This window comes from Pygoscelis adeliae, unplaced genomic scaffold (assembly GCF_000699105.1).
Source record: "Pygoscelis adeliae isolate BGI_AS28 unplaced genomic scaffold, ASM69910v1 Scaffold402, whole genome shotgun sequence".
NCBI classification, from domain to species: Eukaryota; Metazoa; Chordata; class Aves; order Sphenisciformes; family Spheniscidae; genus Pygoscelis; species Pygoscelis adeliae.
In genome coordinates, this window is record NW_008824411.1 from 4,606,719 (window position 1) to 4,623,690 (window position 16,972).

At 51.9% G+C, this 16,972-nt stretch overlaps 1 protein-coding gene across 8 annotated transcripts in view; it reads right to left on the bottom strand.

The window, feature by feature from the left end:
* Positions 1-6,540: 6,540 nt before the first annotated feature.
* Positions 6,541-16,972, bottom strand: part of PACS2 (phosphofurin acidic cluster sorting protein 2) — a 68,764-nt gene continuing 58,332 nt past the window's right edge. For 7 of the 8 annotated variants that reach the window (XM_009320609.1, XM_009320608.1, XM_009320606.1 and 4 more), the window contains 5 exons: positions 14,934-14,976; positions 13,547-13,682; positions 9,923-10,149; positions 7,867-7,980; positions 6,541-6,865 (listed from right to left, as the gene is read on the bottom strand). In XM_009320609.1, coding sequence (XP_009318884.1) covers positions 6,747-6,865; positions 7,867-7,980; positions 9,923-10,149; positions 13,547-13,682; positions 14,934-14,976 — 639 coding nt within the window. In that variant the 3' untranslated portion in view covers positions 6,541-6,746. The remainder of the gene's footprint in view (positions 6,866-7,866; positions 7,981-9,922; positions 10,150-13,546; positions 13,683-14,933; positions 14,977-16,972) is intronic. The other variant, XR_663445.1, reaches the window with a different exon arrangement.

Sequence of the window (16,972 nt, forward strand, 5' to 3'; positions counted from 1 at the left end):
CTTGTCCCAGCACGCATGGGCAAGGGAAGCCCTCTAGTCCCATTGCATGCGACCTGGCACACCCAGGCCCTGAACCATCCTTGCTCCACCCAGCTCTAATTCCTTCTCCTCCCTAGCAGAAGACAGGGGAGTGTGCCCATGGCCCCACCAGGGCTTTTGGCTTGGCATGGAGAGCTCACGCATGCTCCCCCTGCCAGCTCCCGAGCCTTCCCACCACCCCAGTCCCCTCCGCTTGCACCCTCCTTTCCGTGCTGCAACAAGCTCCTCTGTGGGCTCTGAAAAGAGAAGCTCAGGCTGTGCCTCTTCCACGCAGCTGGGCCCTCAGCGCAGGGTTACAGCTGAACCTGTGCAAAAAATACATAGCCAAAACACAGCCTTGACCCACTTGTCTCCCCTAGCTGCCCCATGGTGCTCCCCACCTCTTGCCGCAGCCTAGTCCTTTCCATGGCCTTTGGTGCTGTCTTGGCACTTGAGTCCTGAATTTGCCCCTTCCCGAGCTACGTACCTTCCTCCTGCCAGGAGTTATCCAAGCCCTGCTCAGTGCTACCTGGGTGGGACTTGCGTCCCCTCCTCCAGTAAAGGGCTCAGGCCATAAACACACCTGCAAGCCCGGCCAGGCCATGGGGAGGAGCTGGGACATCCATCAAGACCTGCATGCTGTGAGAGCAGCCTGGCCTGCTGTGGGGAGCTCCCTTCACTCCCAGCTCTTCGCTCCATCAGCAGCCACCCCTCCTGCCTCCACCCTCAGCCAGGGGAGCACAGGGATGCAGGCTGCTCCAGCTCTGCATTCCCACTGCTGCCTCCAACGTGCTGTATTCCTGGGGATGGCAGCCATGGGCCCATTTCACTAAATTTCTTTACCTTTCTGCCTCAAAACAGCTGCTTAGCTCTTCTCTTTCCTTCTTCTCTCCACCTTCCCACTCCCCAGCACCAAGCCCAGGTGCTTGCCACCCCACACATCCCAGTCCCTCTCCCACCGCTCTCCCAGGAGCACACACAGCTTCAGGCTACTGCAGCATCAGTCTTCCCTGTCGGAGACCCCCCCTCGGTACCCTAACACCAGCTGTGTCCATCCAACACAGCCCACAGACCAGAAATGGGAACCAGCCTCGTCCCTGCTTGCTGCAAGGGGGTGAGGACCGGGTGCTAGAGAGGGCTGTCGGATCCAGGAGAGCTGCAGGAGGCGAGCGGGTCCCTCTGGGAGAGGAGACATCAGGGGCAGGGGAGAGGGCAGAAGGACTGCAAAAACTGCAGGAGGGCTCAGTGCCGGGGAGGACGTGCCAATCCACCAGCTCTGCCCTGGAAGTGCTGCCGGGCAGCTGGATAAATAACGCAAGAGATCCCCCCACACCAGAAAGCCATGCTGCTGTCTCCTACAGGAGACAACTGCGCCAGTCATGCCAGAGCAGCCCCTGCTGAGAGATGACTCAAGGGACGGGTGTGTGCTTTCATGTCCAGTTTTATTAGTGTTGCATTAGTACCATAAAAGAGTTGACGAGGTCAAGCACGTTGCAGTTTGTTCCAAAAAAAAGGCTATTTACATTTAATCTGTCTTCATAAAAAAACCCAAAACCTAGAACCCAAACAATACAACAATGAAACAGATGGACAACTTGGGCATCTACAAAGTGGTAACGTCCCCTCGTACGCCGCAGTCCGGACAAGGCTGGTGGCACGCAGCCCTGGTACCCACGCTCGCAAGGCGCTTCCCCATGGCCACGGCACGTACACAACTGGGCAGGCAATGCTCTGGCAACCCTCTGGCCAAGGCGCAAAGCAGCAGCTGACTGGACGTGGCCCCATACTGGTGCTCTTCCTTAAGGAAACCAGTGACCTGCTGCTTTCCAAGTTGGCATGTCCCCTTCTCCCCCAGTCTGTGCCAAAGCAGCCAAGTGACCCTGCAGGAGCCGGCCCTGCCACAAGTCTCTCTCGTGAGAACCCCACTGAAGAGGTTCCAAGAAACCTCTGGGAGATGCTGCTGCTCATTTCTGGCCTTCTCCCTGCCAGATAAGCACGGAGGGAGTGTCACACTAAATGCCATCACGCAGCTATCTGCCAAGATTGAGACCCCCTGAACAAAGAGGACAGAGGCACTGCATCCAACCTAGCTTCAAGAAAGCTCCAGGGCCCCCAGCCCTTTACCGCTGGACAGCGGGACTGCCCTAATCCCAGCCTTCCCGATCCCTCAGCACATCAAGCAGCAGGAGGCCACCGGCTCTGCTGCCTCTCGCCAGGATTTTCTTCTTAAACTTGGAGGTGCCAAGTGCAATGCCCTCCACCCTGGCACACGCTGCTGGTGAGAAACGGGACAGGGCCTTTGCTGCAGTCGTAGGTTAAGCACAGGGCAGTGTGGTTCTCAGCCGAGTTTGATGACAGAAAGCAAACAGGCCCATCTCCAGCCCCAGAAACCTCCCAGCCACCTACCCCCTGCCCTCTCTGCAGGATAAAGCCACAAGCACGTGCTAATTAAAGCAGCAAAACACAGTCAAGGAGACAGTGGCTCTCCCCAAACTCATGTGCAATTAAGGAGGACTCTGCAGTTACCACTGAGATGTAACCGGTAACAATTGAACTGGATGGAAACTGCAGCACTGAGCTAAAACAGCCACTCAAGATGTCCAAGAAGTCACCAGCACCACAGGAGAGCCAGCCCTGATTGAACGCTGGCAGGGCCGAGGTCCAGCCTTTGTCTCCAGGAAACTCACCCAGAGGACCAGGAAGCACTCAAGGTGCAACACGACGCCACAAAAACCTTCCATCTTTCATCTGCTCACCAGCGCTGTTAAACTAGGTCAGCGTCGCACAGCCCAGCGCAGCAGTGAGCCCGTGCCTGAGACCTCACTTCTGAGCGAGGTGGGGGCCCTTCACCCAAGAGCAGTTGGAAAAGAAACCAGCTGCTTGGAGAAGCTACAGCCAGGGGAGCGGGAGATACGAGCTCTGTGGGGAGCAGGGGTGAGCTCTGGGACACAAAGGGACAGGGAGACCAGGGGACACCACCTTCAAAGCACCTCCTGGCCAGAGATCAGCTCAGATGCTGCCCACTCCAGCCCCCACGGCTCCAAAGCAAGCCCTGTCTAATGCAGGCAGGTGAGATAACACCACTGCGTTTCTTCGTTCGAGTTGCACCTTCCTCGCCAAAACTCCCATCCTTCTGCACTCACTAACTTGCGTGCAAACACATAACCCCACCAGGCCGGCGCAGCTCTGCAGGTATGGGCCCATCGCTGCCCCAGCAGCTCTCCCTGTACCTGCAGCAGGGATCCCTCTGGCCAGCGGGGCTTGCTTGCGGCAGGGTCCCCCAGGAAACTGTTGGGGAAGCTGGGAGGATGGGAAACCCAAGATCAGTCACTCATTCATGTCACCAGGTGCAAAGCCCCTTCCCAAAATGGTCTGAGCCACCTGCATGCTTTGACACTCATTTTTCCTTAGAGACAGAAACCTGTTTCTCCTCTGGTCAGGGACAGAAACAGCTGCACAAAGTGGCTCCACGTGATACAAGAGAAACAACAGAGGTACAACACCCTGACCGGAGCAGCACCACCAAACTTGCATGCCAGCCCTTGCCTCCAAGGCTGGGAAACACCACAGCCACCCCCTGGGCACACAGCTGCCCGTGGGCAGGCCCAGCCTGCCACTGCTGGACGCCGGGAGGACAAGGCTGAGAAGCCAGGATGCTTCCTTGCACAGAAGAGGCATTTCAGAGCAACAGCAGCTTTCCACAGGGGAGAAAACCTGTGGAGACGCAAACCCTCAGGTCTCAGGCATACAGAGAGTTTCCCGGTGAATTCGCTTGTATAAAGTTAGAACAAAACACAAACCAACATGAAATGCAACAAGCAGAAGCGTTTCTCTCTCTCACACACCCACACACACAGAGTAGAGCAGGGCAACACACATTTGATAGGCAGGACTCTGGAAATCCTGTCCTAGCTACCGTTTGTTTCTTTACAGTAGGTTGAAATACAAAGAGGAGCACAGTGATGGTTCCCCCCTTACCCTCCCCAGTAAACAAAGTTATTGCAGTCGGTCAGTCCACCCCACCTCCGCAGCACTAAGACGCTCCGGCACTGAGAGCTGCCCAGGCTGCATGCGGCTCCTGACGCTGGAACCCAGCCCAATCACTCTTGTCACACCAGCGTGAGACTCGAGGAAGAAATCACACGCTGACTAATTTCCTTTAAAAAGCTTTTTTTTTTTTGATGGAACAGCCTCAATAAAGAAAAAGAAATGATGTGCTTATACACCATCTCCCACGCTACCGCTGCTAGGCAACACTACACAGTCCCGGAGCATCAGCTCAGGTCAACCGAAAATGCATGAGCTGATGGACATGACGACATTCGAACTACAGCCGAGCTTCTGCCACAGCCGAGAGCTAGCAGACGGCAGGCTGACCTGCCCACGGGACTGCGGGAAGAAACAAGAGTATTGCAACTAGACAATATGTCCTGCCCAGCAGCATGCCACCGGCTGTGGGACCATGTCCTCCTCCCCTGCATGGTTTGAAGGGAATACCCAGTCCCTGGCCAAGTAGGTTGCACTTGTGCTGGGAAAGGGCTTCATGAAATCAGAGCCAGTGAAGCAGCCTGTGCTGTGAGCTGCGACAGGCACTAGATCCATCAGGGACCGTGCTCTTGCCTAATAACACCTCACTCCCCATCAGCAGGAGAAGGCCTAACAGAGCACACCGCTGCCCTGCCCAAAAGAATCCGGGCGGTTCCTGCACAGAGCAGGACCTGCCAAACAGGGCAAAGTGGGATCAGACCAAAAAAAAAAAAAAAAAAAAACAACAATCACTGCCCTCAGAAAGTGCCTTCTGGAAATGCTCACAGAGTCCAGCCTGTCCACAAGGGTGGGACCGAAAAGGACCACACCAAAAACTTCAGTCCCATACCCTGAAATGCCAGAGATGTCTGTTCTTCCACACGGCAAGCACACTCAGCTCCCCAAACCCCATCCGCCACCTGCTCCGAGCCCCTCCCAGGCATGCCTCAGGAAGCAGAAGGCCACATCTGCAGCACCCGGCGCCGCCCAGACCTGTGGCTTGTCACGCTGCCTCCTTGCAAGAGCATCCCCTTGTCCTGGCACCCCAAGCGTCCCTGGCAGCAGTAAGGTGTACAAAGTGAACACAAGCACAGCCGGAGCCAAGCCAACAGTGCGAGACACCCAAAAATCTCACTCCTCCATCTCCCAGGTCCTCTTGCTGCCCAAGGTGGACAGAGAACCTGGCTGGCTTCATCCTCTCTCACATCCCAGCTACAGCTTCCACTGCACCTTGGGACTGAAACTCCTAGCAAAGCCTCAACCCATAGGCAATGCTGTGCCAGGGCAAAAGCATATCCTGCTGGGTAAGGGATGCAATCCACAGACAAATGCCCATGGGGAGGAATACTCAGAAAGCAGAAGGTAAGGACAACAGCCACCTACAGAGCAGCCCGCGGGAGGCTGCCTACCCCCAGCACCCTTTGTTTTTGTTACAGTCTCTCAGTCCCTATGAGGAGAGGTCCTGGGTGGTTCAAGGGTGTGGCGAAAATGCACTCCTGCAGTGTCCCTGAAGCAGTCTGCACCCAGCCTGGGGAGGTGCATGAGGAAGATGGCAGCAGGCTCTGGGGAGCACAGCGTGGTCAGGGCAGGACAAAGGCAGAGCAGATAAAGCAGCCCACGCTACCTCACGTGTGCGGTTTGACAGATGGACGGGAAGGCAGCTGGACACGCAGAGCGCCTGGCTGGCTCCCAGTCCAGCCACTACAGTGATGTATCACTTCACAGACAACGGCTCATCTTCCTGCGTTTGTTTTTTTGGCAACTTAATTTTTTTTTTCCTCTTATTTTTTGTTGTTTTTTTTTTTTTTTTTAGAAAGCATTAAAAAAAATCTGCAGCTATTAAAAAAAATCCTTTCCCTTTAGAGGCTGCAAGAGGTTTTATTGACAGGTAAATAATCGGTGTGAGTATGTAAATAGCAGCGACCCCACTGACGCGGCATCCCTCAGCAGTGCAGCCAGCCGCGGGGACATTGTGACTGGCTCGGTTTGGTCGTTGTCACAGACCCGGGACACTGGAGTTTCCTTACACCTAGTGTTTCCCTAATTCCTGTTCCTGCCCAACCCTCCTCAGGCATCGCTTCAGCACAAACACCTGCCCGTCCCCATGGCAGACTCCACGCTTGGAAGAGGATCTCCTCTCCAGACCTCCCTAGCTATGCAAGTGGTTTGTTTTTTCAAACCGGACAGTTGAACTTCCTCCACACTCGCTGATCTCTTGTCCTTTGGCAGCAGGAAGAAAGACTGGCCATCTTTTTTTCCTAGAAATACAGAGGGAGGGGGCCAAACGCACCGTAACGCGCATGATCTTCCGCAAAATCCGTTTGAGCTGATCCACGGCTCCCCCAGCCCACTCACACCAATGAGGTCTCAGGTTAATAAGCAGTGCAGTTATTCAGCTATCTGCTCATAAGTGGTAGGTGTTCTTGGGCAGGTTGCCTGCTCCTGCCAACTCCCCCACGACTTCATGTTGTCAGCACATCTATATTTAAGACTGGGTTTTTTTGCCTTTGTTTAAAGGGGTTTCCTTCCCTTGTAGTAAACTTAAGAGTTAATAGAAAAAAGTAATTCAAAAGTAATCCAAGCACATCTGTAATTAATTCTGCAGGAGAGGGCAGAGCGACGCGAGTCAGAGTTGGCACGCAATTCCTGGCTCCTGGTGTGCAGTCCCCGGGATGGACAGAAGGTCCCTCCGCCGAGCACGGCTAGAAGTTAGATTTGGAGTGTCCAAATATGCAGATGGGAAAGTGCTTGACATGAGAAGACCACTGTGCTGCCAGCTGAAAGAACTTGACGTCGTTCCACTCCACCCCGTCGATCAGGACTGCAGGGGGGGGTAAAAAGAGAGGAAAGTTAGAAAATACCGAGTGAAGTGGCCAGCCTGAAACAACTTTGCTAGAAACCTCCCTGCAGTTGGCAGAGGGAGGCCTGGCCACGTTCTGCGCTCAGGGTATGCGCTGCTCTGCCTGGCCACCCCACAGCTGTAAATAGCTGCACACAACGGGGAGAAAGGCTCCAAAGCGGACCAGGTTTAGGGAGAACAGCTCAGATTGTTGTTCCAGCATCGCTCACTGACACTGGAGCTCCCCAGACTGCTGATTTCAGTGTCATCTGATCTGATTTCTCAAATTTCCTAAATCACTTCATTTTTCTTTTTGGGGAAATGCACTCTTACACAGATGGACATCAGTCTCTCTTCACTGGCACTTTTAACCAGGAGATCCGCGTCTCCTGCAGAAATGACACACGTTCTGTGACCACCCCTCACACTCACCAGTCTCACAGGGACTGGGCTAGGATTAAGGAGGTGACCTAAGCAGATCCCTCTGCTGTTAACAGAAGTGGGGATTATCAACTGAATAGGCTACAGGGATATTTTTGATACTGGACGCACAGCTCCACTGACAGCTACTTCAGGTCTGCCTGCAAGATGCATGTACAGCTCATGCTGTGGCGTGCCTTTGTGCCAAAGTCCCGCCTAGAGGAGCAGTCACACTCTCACCGCTCTCCGCCGTCACCTTCCAGACGTGCAAGGGAAACAGAGAATAACAGGGAGGGGAATGGAGCCCGGCCCAGCCCTTATCCTCATCCAGGGCACTGATTCAGAGGAGTTCCTAGATAAGTGAGGATTTTCCCACATCCCAGACCCATTAAAGCATTCCACCATGCTGGACACATCCAAGGCTGTTCCCCAGGTGGGGAACACCCCCATTACGTTGGCTCCAGGGCATGGGGCAGGACACCAGGTCAGCCCTTTGCCTGGAGGACAATGCCAGCAGCTGAGTGTCGCCCCAGAGCCCGACGGGATGCAAGTGCTGCACTTACCGCGCAGCATGTTCTGCTGATGTTTCGCTGTGCAAATCAACCTGCTGATTCCTTCAATACACTGGCTCTTTGACTCAACCTCCTTGTCTTTTGTTTTCTTGGGCAAAAACATCACTGGAAGAAAATCAAACCGGTACACAGTGAATCTCTGCCACTCACAGAGCTGCACCAAGACTTGTTTGGGTTTTTGCATTTAAACATTCATGTCTGAAGATTCTAACTCTAATTTTAACTCCTAAAATCATCCCTGTTTGGCAGGAGTTTGACTGTGTCAGTGCTTAGCACCATCACCTACGCACATGAACATCTTAGCCCTAAGTGAAGCATTCCCAGCTTATAACCCAGGCCCCAAAGGGCACCTTCAGGGTAACTCCTGCTGCTCTGCTGGGACACCAGGGAAAACAGCTGCACCTGTAGTGGTCCCCAATCTGCACCCTGTGCTGGGCTGATGGGATCTGCTGGGCGGCCGCACCACCTAGGGGGAGTCCCACATACTGCACACGGCGGCCGGGCAGCACTGCGCTCCAGCCTCTGACGTATCTGCAGGCAGGTTTGCTGCACCAACAGTGGCCCAACATGAGCTGAGCTGCACAGACGCCTGGAGAGCAGGAGGGACTACAAACTATGGGCAAGTGGTGGAGAGGGAAGGCATTAGAAGAGCTAAAAAGGGTCCAGTTCCTTGAGAACTGCCCAAATGCATGAGCAAAGATGTACAAACTGGCTCCACAAACGCTGGTGGTGTTGAACACCATTGCTCCAGGCTGAGCCAACCCCAGTGAAGAATATTTTGAGTGTCTCCGGATTGCTTCTCCCATAGGCATGCCACTTAAAAAGGGTGTGGTCAGGCGTGGGAGCACTGGTACCAGCAGTACCACAGCTATCTTGGCCCAGTAGTGACTTGGCTGCAGAGTTATGCACCCATGTCCTGCAGCCACAGGTCCAGAAGGCTCTGCTGGCCTTCTCTCAGAGCCCCCAAAAGCCCTGCTTCCACCAGGAATGACTCCCAGACCCATGGGCAGGAAGATGTCATGAAGGACAGCTATTGGCAGCTGAATATAACTGCAGAACTGCATTGCTGCTTCCTTGAAAACACTTCTCCACAGAGCTGTTCTCAATTTCTAATGTTTTACACATTACCAAGGCCAGGAGCAAGTACAGAATTACTGACAATATTTAAAATGCCTTGTTTGTTTGTTTGTTTGTAGAAAATAAACTCAAAGCCATGATTTTAAGAGCAGAAGATTAAACAAGAAAAAAGTTAACATCAGGCTTTGTGATGAGAGCATTTCCCTTCTACCTCCTTTTGTCCCACAAAGCACTCTGTGCAAGAACTTAAGAGCTCCTGTAGAAGAGCTTACATTGCTGCAACATTGCTCTGAGTGACAACATCTCTTGTATATACATGCACACCTAGCAATGGCTTGGCAGGTCTGGCTGGTGCATTTGTCCGGCTGTGACAGTGGTATTTTAACATGAGGACACCACATTAAATCCAGCAAAACGTCTGCTGGGGCTGCTGCCATATGCTGCAACATGATGGGATGCACACACGTCCTGCCTCTGTCTGCACCTCTGTCACGTGTCAGAGGAGAGACCAGAGCACGGAGCTGTACAGGCTGCAGGGTCTGCCCTGACTCTGGTGGTCGGGGCACAAGCTGCCTCTTACCTAATCCAACACCCCAAACCAGTGCCAGCAGGCTCACAAGGAACACAGGGAAGCTGTCCAGAGCAGCATACCTCCTGGCTTGCTGTACAGCCACCCACAAATGTCCTTGCTCCGTCCCCACTTTTGTTCTTTTGGTCTATGCCATCTCAGCTGTTGGGCTGTAAGTGTGAACACATCCCCTTTTTACAGCACAAAGAGGAACCACCCTTTCAAACTCTACCACCTTATGCAGTCACTTCTCATCTACAAACAGCCTAGGACTTTGGGGATAAAAATATGACTAAGGTGCTGTAATGCAGGACTGACAAGTCAGGCAGCCCTGGAGCAACAGAACAGGGAGAGCAGCATTGCATTCTTGGCCTTTGGCAACAGTAAATGTGTCCATCTTACCTTTCTTGTTCTTCTCTTTTGTCACGACAGTCATGGACATTGTTGGAGTGGTGGCAATCTCACCGCTGGCAGGTAACCTGCTGACCTGGAGGGACCGGAAAGTGCATTTCAGTGTGTTTTTGGTAGTGGAGGGGTCCTTCTTCTCCGGGTCTCTCTTTCTGTCCATGGGTGGAGCTGCGATCCAGTAATCCACCTGCAGGCCCATCAACTCAGCACCGAGGCTCTGGCTGGAAAATAAGAGAAGAAGGTAATTTCTGCGCAGCACTCAGCAGTTCCTCCCATCTGTGTTTTGTCAGAGTGGCTGCCACTCCTGACCAGATGGTCAGAGGACAAGGGCCTGGCTCTTTGGGAAATCAGGCAGCAATGTTCCGTAGTGAGACCCGGTAATCACAAAAGCACAAGTCATCACTCAGTGATGCAGTCTGGCTCACGTTACACGCTGGCATCGGCTTGGCAGCACAGAACTGCAATGAGCTGAGAAGCTGACCTGCTGCGCAGCCACAGGGACAAGCAGTGGGAAAGGGGGAAGACACGCAGTTTCCTAATGTGATGCCGAGTTCAGTGACCCATCCAGCGAAGGCAACCCCTGAGGTGGCCCAGATTAATTCCAGTTGTTGAGTGGGGAAGAGGGGCTGTAAGCACCTTGCTGCTGCCTCCTGAGCACTGATGCATTAATGACTCTGGCCAGGTGCAGCACTGCCAAAATCATCTCTGAACTGCGGCGAACAAAGAAAGAACTGGTGGGTCCCTGAACATTAGGCACTTCAGTTCCAGCCTCCCTGACTAATTCCAACTTCTACATCCATGAGCTCTTCTTGCCACCAGCGGCTTCCCTTCCTGTCCAGATGCTCCACCAGGTCACACAGGATCTCTGTTCTCCCCAGGTCCCTGTAATGGCATTGGCACTAGGCGATCCACCCCATGGCCCTGCTGCGGGCTGAGGAATGCCTGTGCTGGGAAAATGCTCTGCCAGTCCTGTGATGTTTGCTAAACAACAGCAGATTTCGGGACACGATCTGCTGTTGAAAACTCCTGCGCATCGTGTGGTAACAGACGTGTGTCACCAAAACACACTGCCAGCCTTTCTTGAGCCAGAAAAGGGAGGATGAGCAGCCTGGGAAATTCCACCCCCTGCCTGCCCCTGCCTCTCGCTAGCTAACCCTGTGTGGAGCAGAGGTTTATCATTCAGCAGACCTACGGTTGACAGCCTTTACTTCTTCCTACACAATGACAGAGTGTTGAATAGTATGCAAATACTAGACAAAAAACTAACTTAATTTATCTACCAGTCTGTGTCCCCTGTTAGAGAAATGGCAATTGTTAAGGAAGATGAATCTGTGATCTTGAATGAAATATGCATCCCTCTACACCACCTGTCTAATAAGAAACTCTCAAGGTAAAAGAAGGACGACCCATCGTTAAGGTCCTCTCAGCAAATCATCTCCTTTTCTTTGCCATTTATTCAACTGAAAGCCAGACTGCAAAGCAGAGTTCATCTTTGATCACCAAAACCAGGTTTTGGGTTCTCAGGGCAATTTCAGAAATGAGATTCTTTAAGGATGTTGTTCTGGAGATGCAGCTTTGGATTTTAAGGCTCCTTTGCATCACATTTCTCATCTCAGTTGTAAAGACAAAGCATCCTAATGTTCACTATGCCCAGGCAGGATTTTCTGTTCCATTCCCAATTAAACATGTGGCTTAATCTTTCAGTCTGGGTCACCCTCCACCCCCTGTGCTGTCACATACAGATCAGTGGAGATAGAACAATGTTGAACCTAAACTTCCTCATTTCTTGATGATTCTACCACACAGCATGAAACCAAAAAGTACCGGATTCCTAGAGCCGGGGTGCCAACTTCAGATATATCACGTCCATGGCTCACAACTTTAATAGCCTACACTCCTGTAGGTGCAGGTTCCCAAACCACTTCCACCTTTGGAAAGCCCACACAGAGCTCACACATGACAAGTCAGCTCTGCTCTCCAGAGCCTGCGCAGCCCCCAGCTCTCTGCACTGCCAGCCAGCTGCTGCTGGGACCAGCCTCGGGCAGACAGGACTCTCCTGCCACCAAACCACAGGGGGCCAACAGGAGGGACTTGGGGAACTGGGCCTCCTGGCACAGGCTAACGGCCACTAACACCTTCCAGTTGCTGGGCACCTGCTAAACTGGGACTTCCACATTTCCATTTCCTCTTGTTAAAAGGGAACTCTCAAGCCAGTTTAAGTAGTCAGAGGTTAAAGGTCCCCGCAGGGCTCTCTGGGGTGGGCAGGAAAGGTCCCCATTCTGTCTCCAACAGGGACAGCAGGAGATGCTGCTTAGGGAGAGCACGTGAGTGCAGTCTCTAACTGCATACATAACATTCATTCATTCTCTAACATAACATTCCCTTGGACTTCCCCAGCCTGACAATCACAGGATTAGGGATGTTAGAGGGGATATCCCTGCATCATCCTTTAGTGTCTGTTAATGGATCTGCTATCCATAAATTTGCCTAACCCCTCTTTGATCTGCTGATCCTGCTGCCACAGAAGTAGTAGAGGCAGACATGGTCTTTCCTGCTGTGTGCGGAAGTCCTTTCCTTTCTCCCTTTTAATTGACCTCTTGCCAGTGTCACTGCATGCCCCCAGGTCTCATACGACAGGTTTGGTGAATGACAGTTCAATATTCAACAAACCCACCACCACTGTGATTTTGCAAAACTTGAGCGGCTTACCTCTTTCCTCTCCTCCCCAAAACCGCAGAGTCCAAGCGCTTCTAATCTCCCCTCACAAGGCTGCTGCTCTGTCCCCTCGATCGTGTTAACTCCCCTGAACCTTTAACTTCACCACGTACTTCTGGGTACCAGAACTGCACACAAAGTTTTAGATAGCTACACCAACGTTTTGTGCAGCAACAAAATGACAGTCCTGGCCAGGGCAATTCTTTGCCGGCAGTTTTCTAGGGGTTTCCTCCCTTCACCCCTAAAACTTTCAGCTAAGCCAGAGCTTCACGTTGCCTACAGGTGCTGTCTCCTTGCTGTTCTGATATGCTTTCAGGCACATGCATGAATGGGAACTGCAATTCCACTATGCCACAACAGTCAGCTCTCCCCTCATAGAGAAAAAGCCAGCTCCTTCCACAGAGTCACTCTGACCTTACACTTGCTTGGTCCTTAAAAACATAAGAATTGTGAGGCATTAGGCTAGCACCCATGTGTATTAGGGTCAGTATTTTCTTTGGCTACATACCTCCCCAAGAGAATCCAGTCTCAAAGGGAAAATACCAGCAGTTGGAGAACACAAACCTTCCCAAACAGGCTGTCACAATGGCTCATCCAAATCAGGGTTTCTGCCAGACTATCAGAAACAAGGCTGTCCCTTCTAGTTCAAATGTGTCTACCCTTCAGAAGTGCAGCCTTCCCATCAGGTGCAAGATTCCCTCTGTCCTCCCCAGCTCCTTGCAGCCAGCAAGGACACAGTCACTCCAGAGGCAAAAGAGGTGAAGGGGAAAGATAACAACTTCAAGTGTTTGCTAGGGACGAAGAAAGGGAAGCTATGGGTTTTCCTTTAGAAGATTTTCCTCTCTCACGTATATGTCAGGTAAGACAGCCAAGGGAGCTGTAAGGAGACAGAACATGCTTTACCTTGAGGACGAGAAGCTGCCTGTGACAGACGGTGAGGAAGGTGGTGTGGGGGAGGCTTCTTTCACAGCAGGAGACACGGAAGGTGGGGTAGAAGAAAGGACACTGGAGCTTGAGGGAGCTGCGTCATCAGAGTCACCTTGCAGAAAAGAAGTCAAACTGTTTGTCTGGGTTCATCTCACAGCCCAGCACATGCACGTTGGGATAGCTCAGTCTCTTTGCCCACGCTCCTGCTGCACAGGTTTTGTTCAGACTCAATCCAGAGATCAGCTAGCCCATCAGTTCTGACTGCCTCCACACTTAAACCATGGGACTTTCTATGTTTGGGTAAGAGGCAGGCACAGACATTCACACTCCTCTGGGCGCCTCACCTCGCATTTGCTCTCGCATCTCTCAGCTGGTTTGCTCCCAGCTGATTTTGAGCCTCCTGCACAGTCAGATCCCAGCCCACTGAACCCTGCTGGGGAATCTCCCCTCACAACCACTGCAGGGCAACACCACTCCGAGACTCTTGGAGAATCCAATACCTCTGGGCTGATCACAGGGATCTCCCCATACCCTCTGCTTTCACCCTCCACAGCCAATGCATAATTCCCTTCATGTTGGCCCTTTAGGGTGGTGGGAGCACTGTGGCAGCAAGGAGTGACCCACAGAAGGGCTGCCTCCACACACAAACCTATGTGTAGCCCAGGCCATAGGAATCTGGGTTTAACAGTGAAGCAATAAAGAAACAATCCCAACATATGAGGAAAAAAATAATCCTGACTAGTAGTGCATATGAAGGAGGAGAAAACAAGTTCACATTGATAAAATAGCACTACCCCATGTCCATGTGTGTAAGCAGGCAGTATTGTGTAAATCAGCTTTGCACTCCCCCATTAAAAAAAACCTGAGTCTAAATTTGTTGTCAGATTGGCAAACTGGTTGCCTACCCTTGAGTTCCCAGTGCTAGGCACATGTTTGAGATTGATTTTATTAGGCAATTGAGCCCGGCGTAGGGACACAGACATGAACTTCTGATGAACTGCCTCCCCAGTTTGGAGCAGGAACCTCAAATAACCACAGCAGTGATTCCACCCCACTGAGAACACACACAAGAAAATGGGTGTTTGCACATGTATGAGTGGAGCTTCCCTGGATGAGGGTGTGGGAATTTCAGCTGGCCTGAAAATCCTTGTAAAGCAACAAGAAAAAGGGCCTCTTTCAAGAGAGAGGCCTCTCTTTCTGCAGACAGCTGCTGGGAGTCAAGGCAGTGGAAGTGGCAGCTAATAAAATCCAATTCCACCTTACAAAACTCCAAGACATCAGCAACGGACAAGTTTGTTCAGCCTGTGAAGTTAGACTCCCACTACCTGTACGACACAGAAAGCACACACAATATGCTTGTTACCTGACGTTGCAGAAGATTGTTCCACTATTCCAACCTTCACCACCTAGAGGGGGCAAAAGAGAAGAGCTCTATGAAACAGGATTCCCCTGAGCTTCGGGAACCCCCAACCCCCAACCGAAGCTCATCCCTACAGCCCCCTTGGCACTGTCCCTGCAGGCAGAGTAGTGTTAAAGTATGTTAAAAGGTGGAGTCTTCTAAGAGCCCAGCAGGTCCCGTCAGTGTCCAGTCAAGCAGTACCAGCTCACAACCCTTCCCTGATCTATACGAAAGACAGCACAGACCCTATGGAGCTGTTACAGACCTGCACAGCTCTGAATAGCCCATCATCAGCCCCAAGCTATGGCAACTATAGTGCCTGTCTGTGACAGCTGTGGGAATAGGGCAGGGAGGAGAACGGAACATAAATATCCCTTTAGCATTGCTTTGATACACCTGCTAATTACAGACATATTGCTTCCACTACACAAGTGCAGCCACTTCTAGGGTACAGCATAGCTGGGGTTTGTTAGGAAACCACAAAAGCAACAAAGTACAGTTTGTGATCAGAGTTTTCTAGCCTCCAAACAAGAGAAGTGTCTGGCAAAGAAGATAAAGCTCCTAGCAAAGCTTCTGGGCACAGACATGGATAAACCACCACACGGACAGGTCAGAATGATCCCAATCACACTTTAATAAAGATACAAATGCGTTCTGATATGGCGAACCACCAGCTAGTACGTTTAGGTTAATGATAAATGCCACTGGCAATAATTTGCGGAACAGAGCATGCTACAAACACAAGCTCCCAAGAACACACTATGTCTAGAAAGTTAAAATGACGCTTGGTGATATAAAAGCAGGGACCTTCTGTAGCGATAACCTGCTATGGTGCACAGGCACCATTACTCTCGACACTGCAGAGGAGAGACCCTTCTTAAGGTCCTTAAGAAACTAATAGCCCTGTATCCAGGGCTAATGTCTACCCTATATAAATGTTGACAAATGTGAAAGAACTGCAAAGGGATCTCAAGTCAATAAAACCTGCTTTAGAATGAGAAATGATGTCACGCAGTATATTTAGTTTGAAAACAGAAGATTGTTAAGTTCATATGTGACCATGTCTAGACCACATCTTAGGGAGCACACTTCTGTGCTATGGGATCAAGAAAAAGGACCTAATCATTAGAAGCAAAAAACTTTGCACAGTTCGGAGTCGGGGAGATGTATGCTCAACACTAGATCTTGGAGAGCTCTCAGGCTCTCTGGTGGATTCTCTGTTAGCTCCAGTCTTGGAGAAGCCATTGTGAACTCAGCAGTGCGTGCAGAGGCTCCCTGAGGGCGCACTGGCTTGGGAGAAGGAGGCTGCAGCTCAGTTTGGCCAATCGCCATCCAAAAGGCAACAAATCGGGCTCTGGAGTCCAGCAGCCATTTGCGCTGTATGTGTTAAAGGCCAAGAGGATGTTTCACAGACTGTAACTAGCTGTGAGCAAGAGGAGGCGAGGCAGAAGAGTTAGGGGAAGAACAAGCAACACAGAAAACTGCCTATAGCCACCTTGATCTGCAAGCCAGACAGGAAATCTCTTCTGGCCTTTTCCCTCTTGCTGGCTGACTGAAGATGCTCGAGTTCAGACACATGGGAGGAAGACAAGGTTAAACACCTTCCCTTCCCTCCACTCAGGGACGTGCTTGAGACTGCTGCAGTCCCAACAACGCCTCCATCCAGGAACGCTGCAGCAGCCAGCCTCCTTCCCCTTCAGGAAGCAGGCGCATCCTGTTAACTCTCCTGGCAACTGGCTGTCAGCACAACACAGGCGCACTATCACGCAGCCTCACCACCTGACCCTGGCTTTCGCACCCAACTGGCCCCTTGTGAGCCTCCGCTCCCACCACTTCAGAGCCCGGTTGAGTAGCACGGCGCTGCCCTGCTCGCTTCTGGGCCAAAGACTGCGCAACCCAGCTGCAGGACATCAGTTTTTGCACCCTAAAAGCCAACAGAGTCCAGCCAACGTCAGGAGTCGCAAACCCAAACATCGCTAGCTCCCTCTCTTCCTTGGCCAACA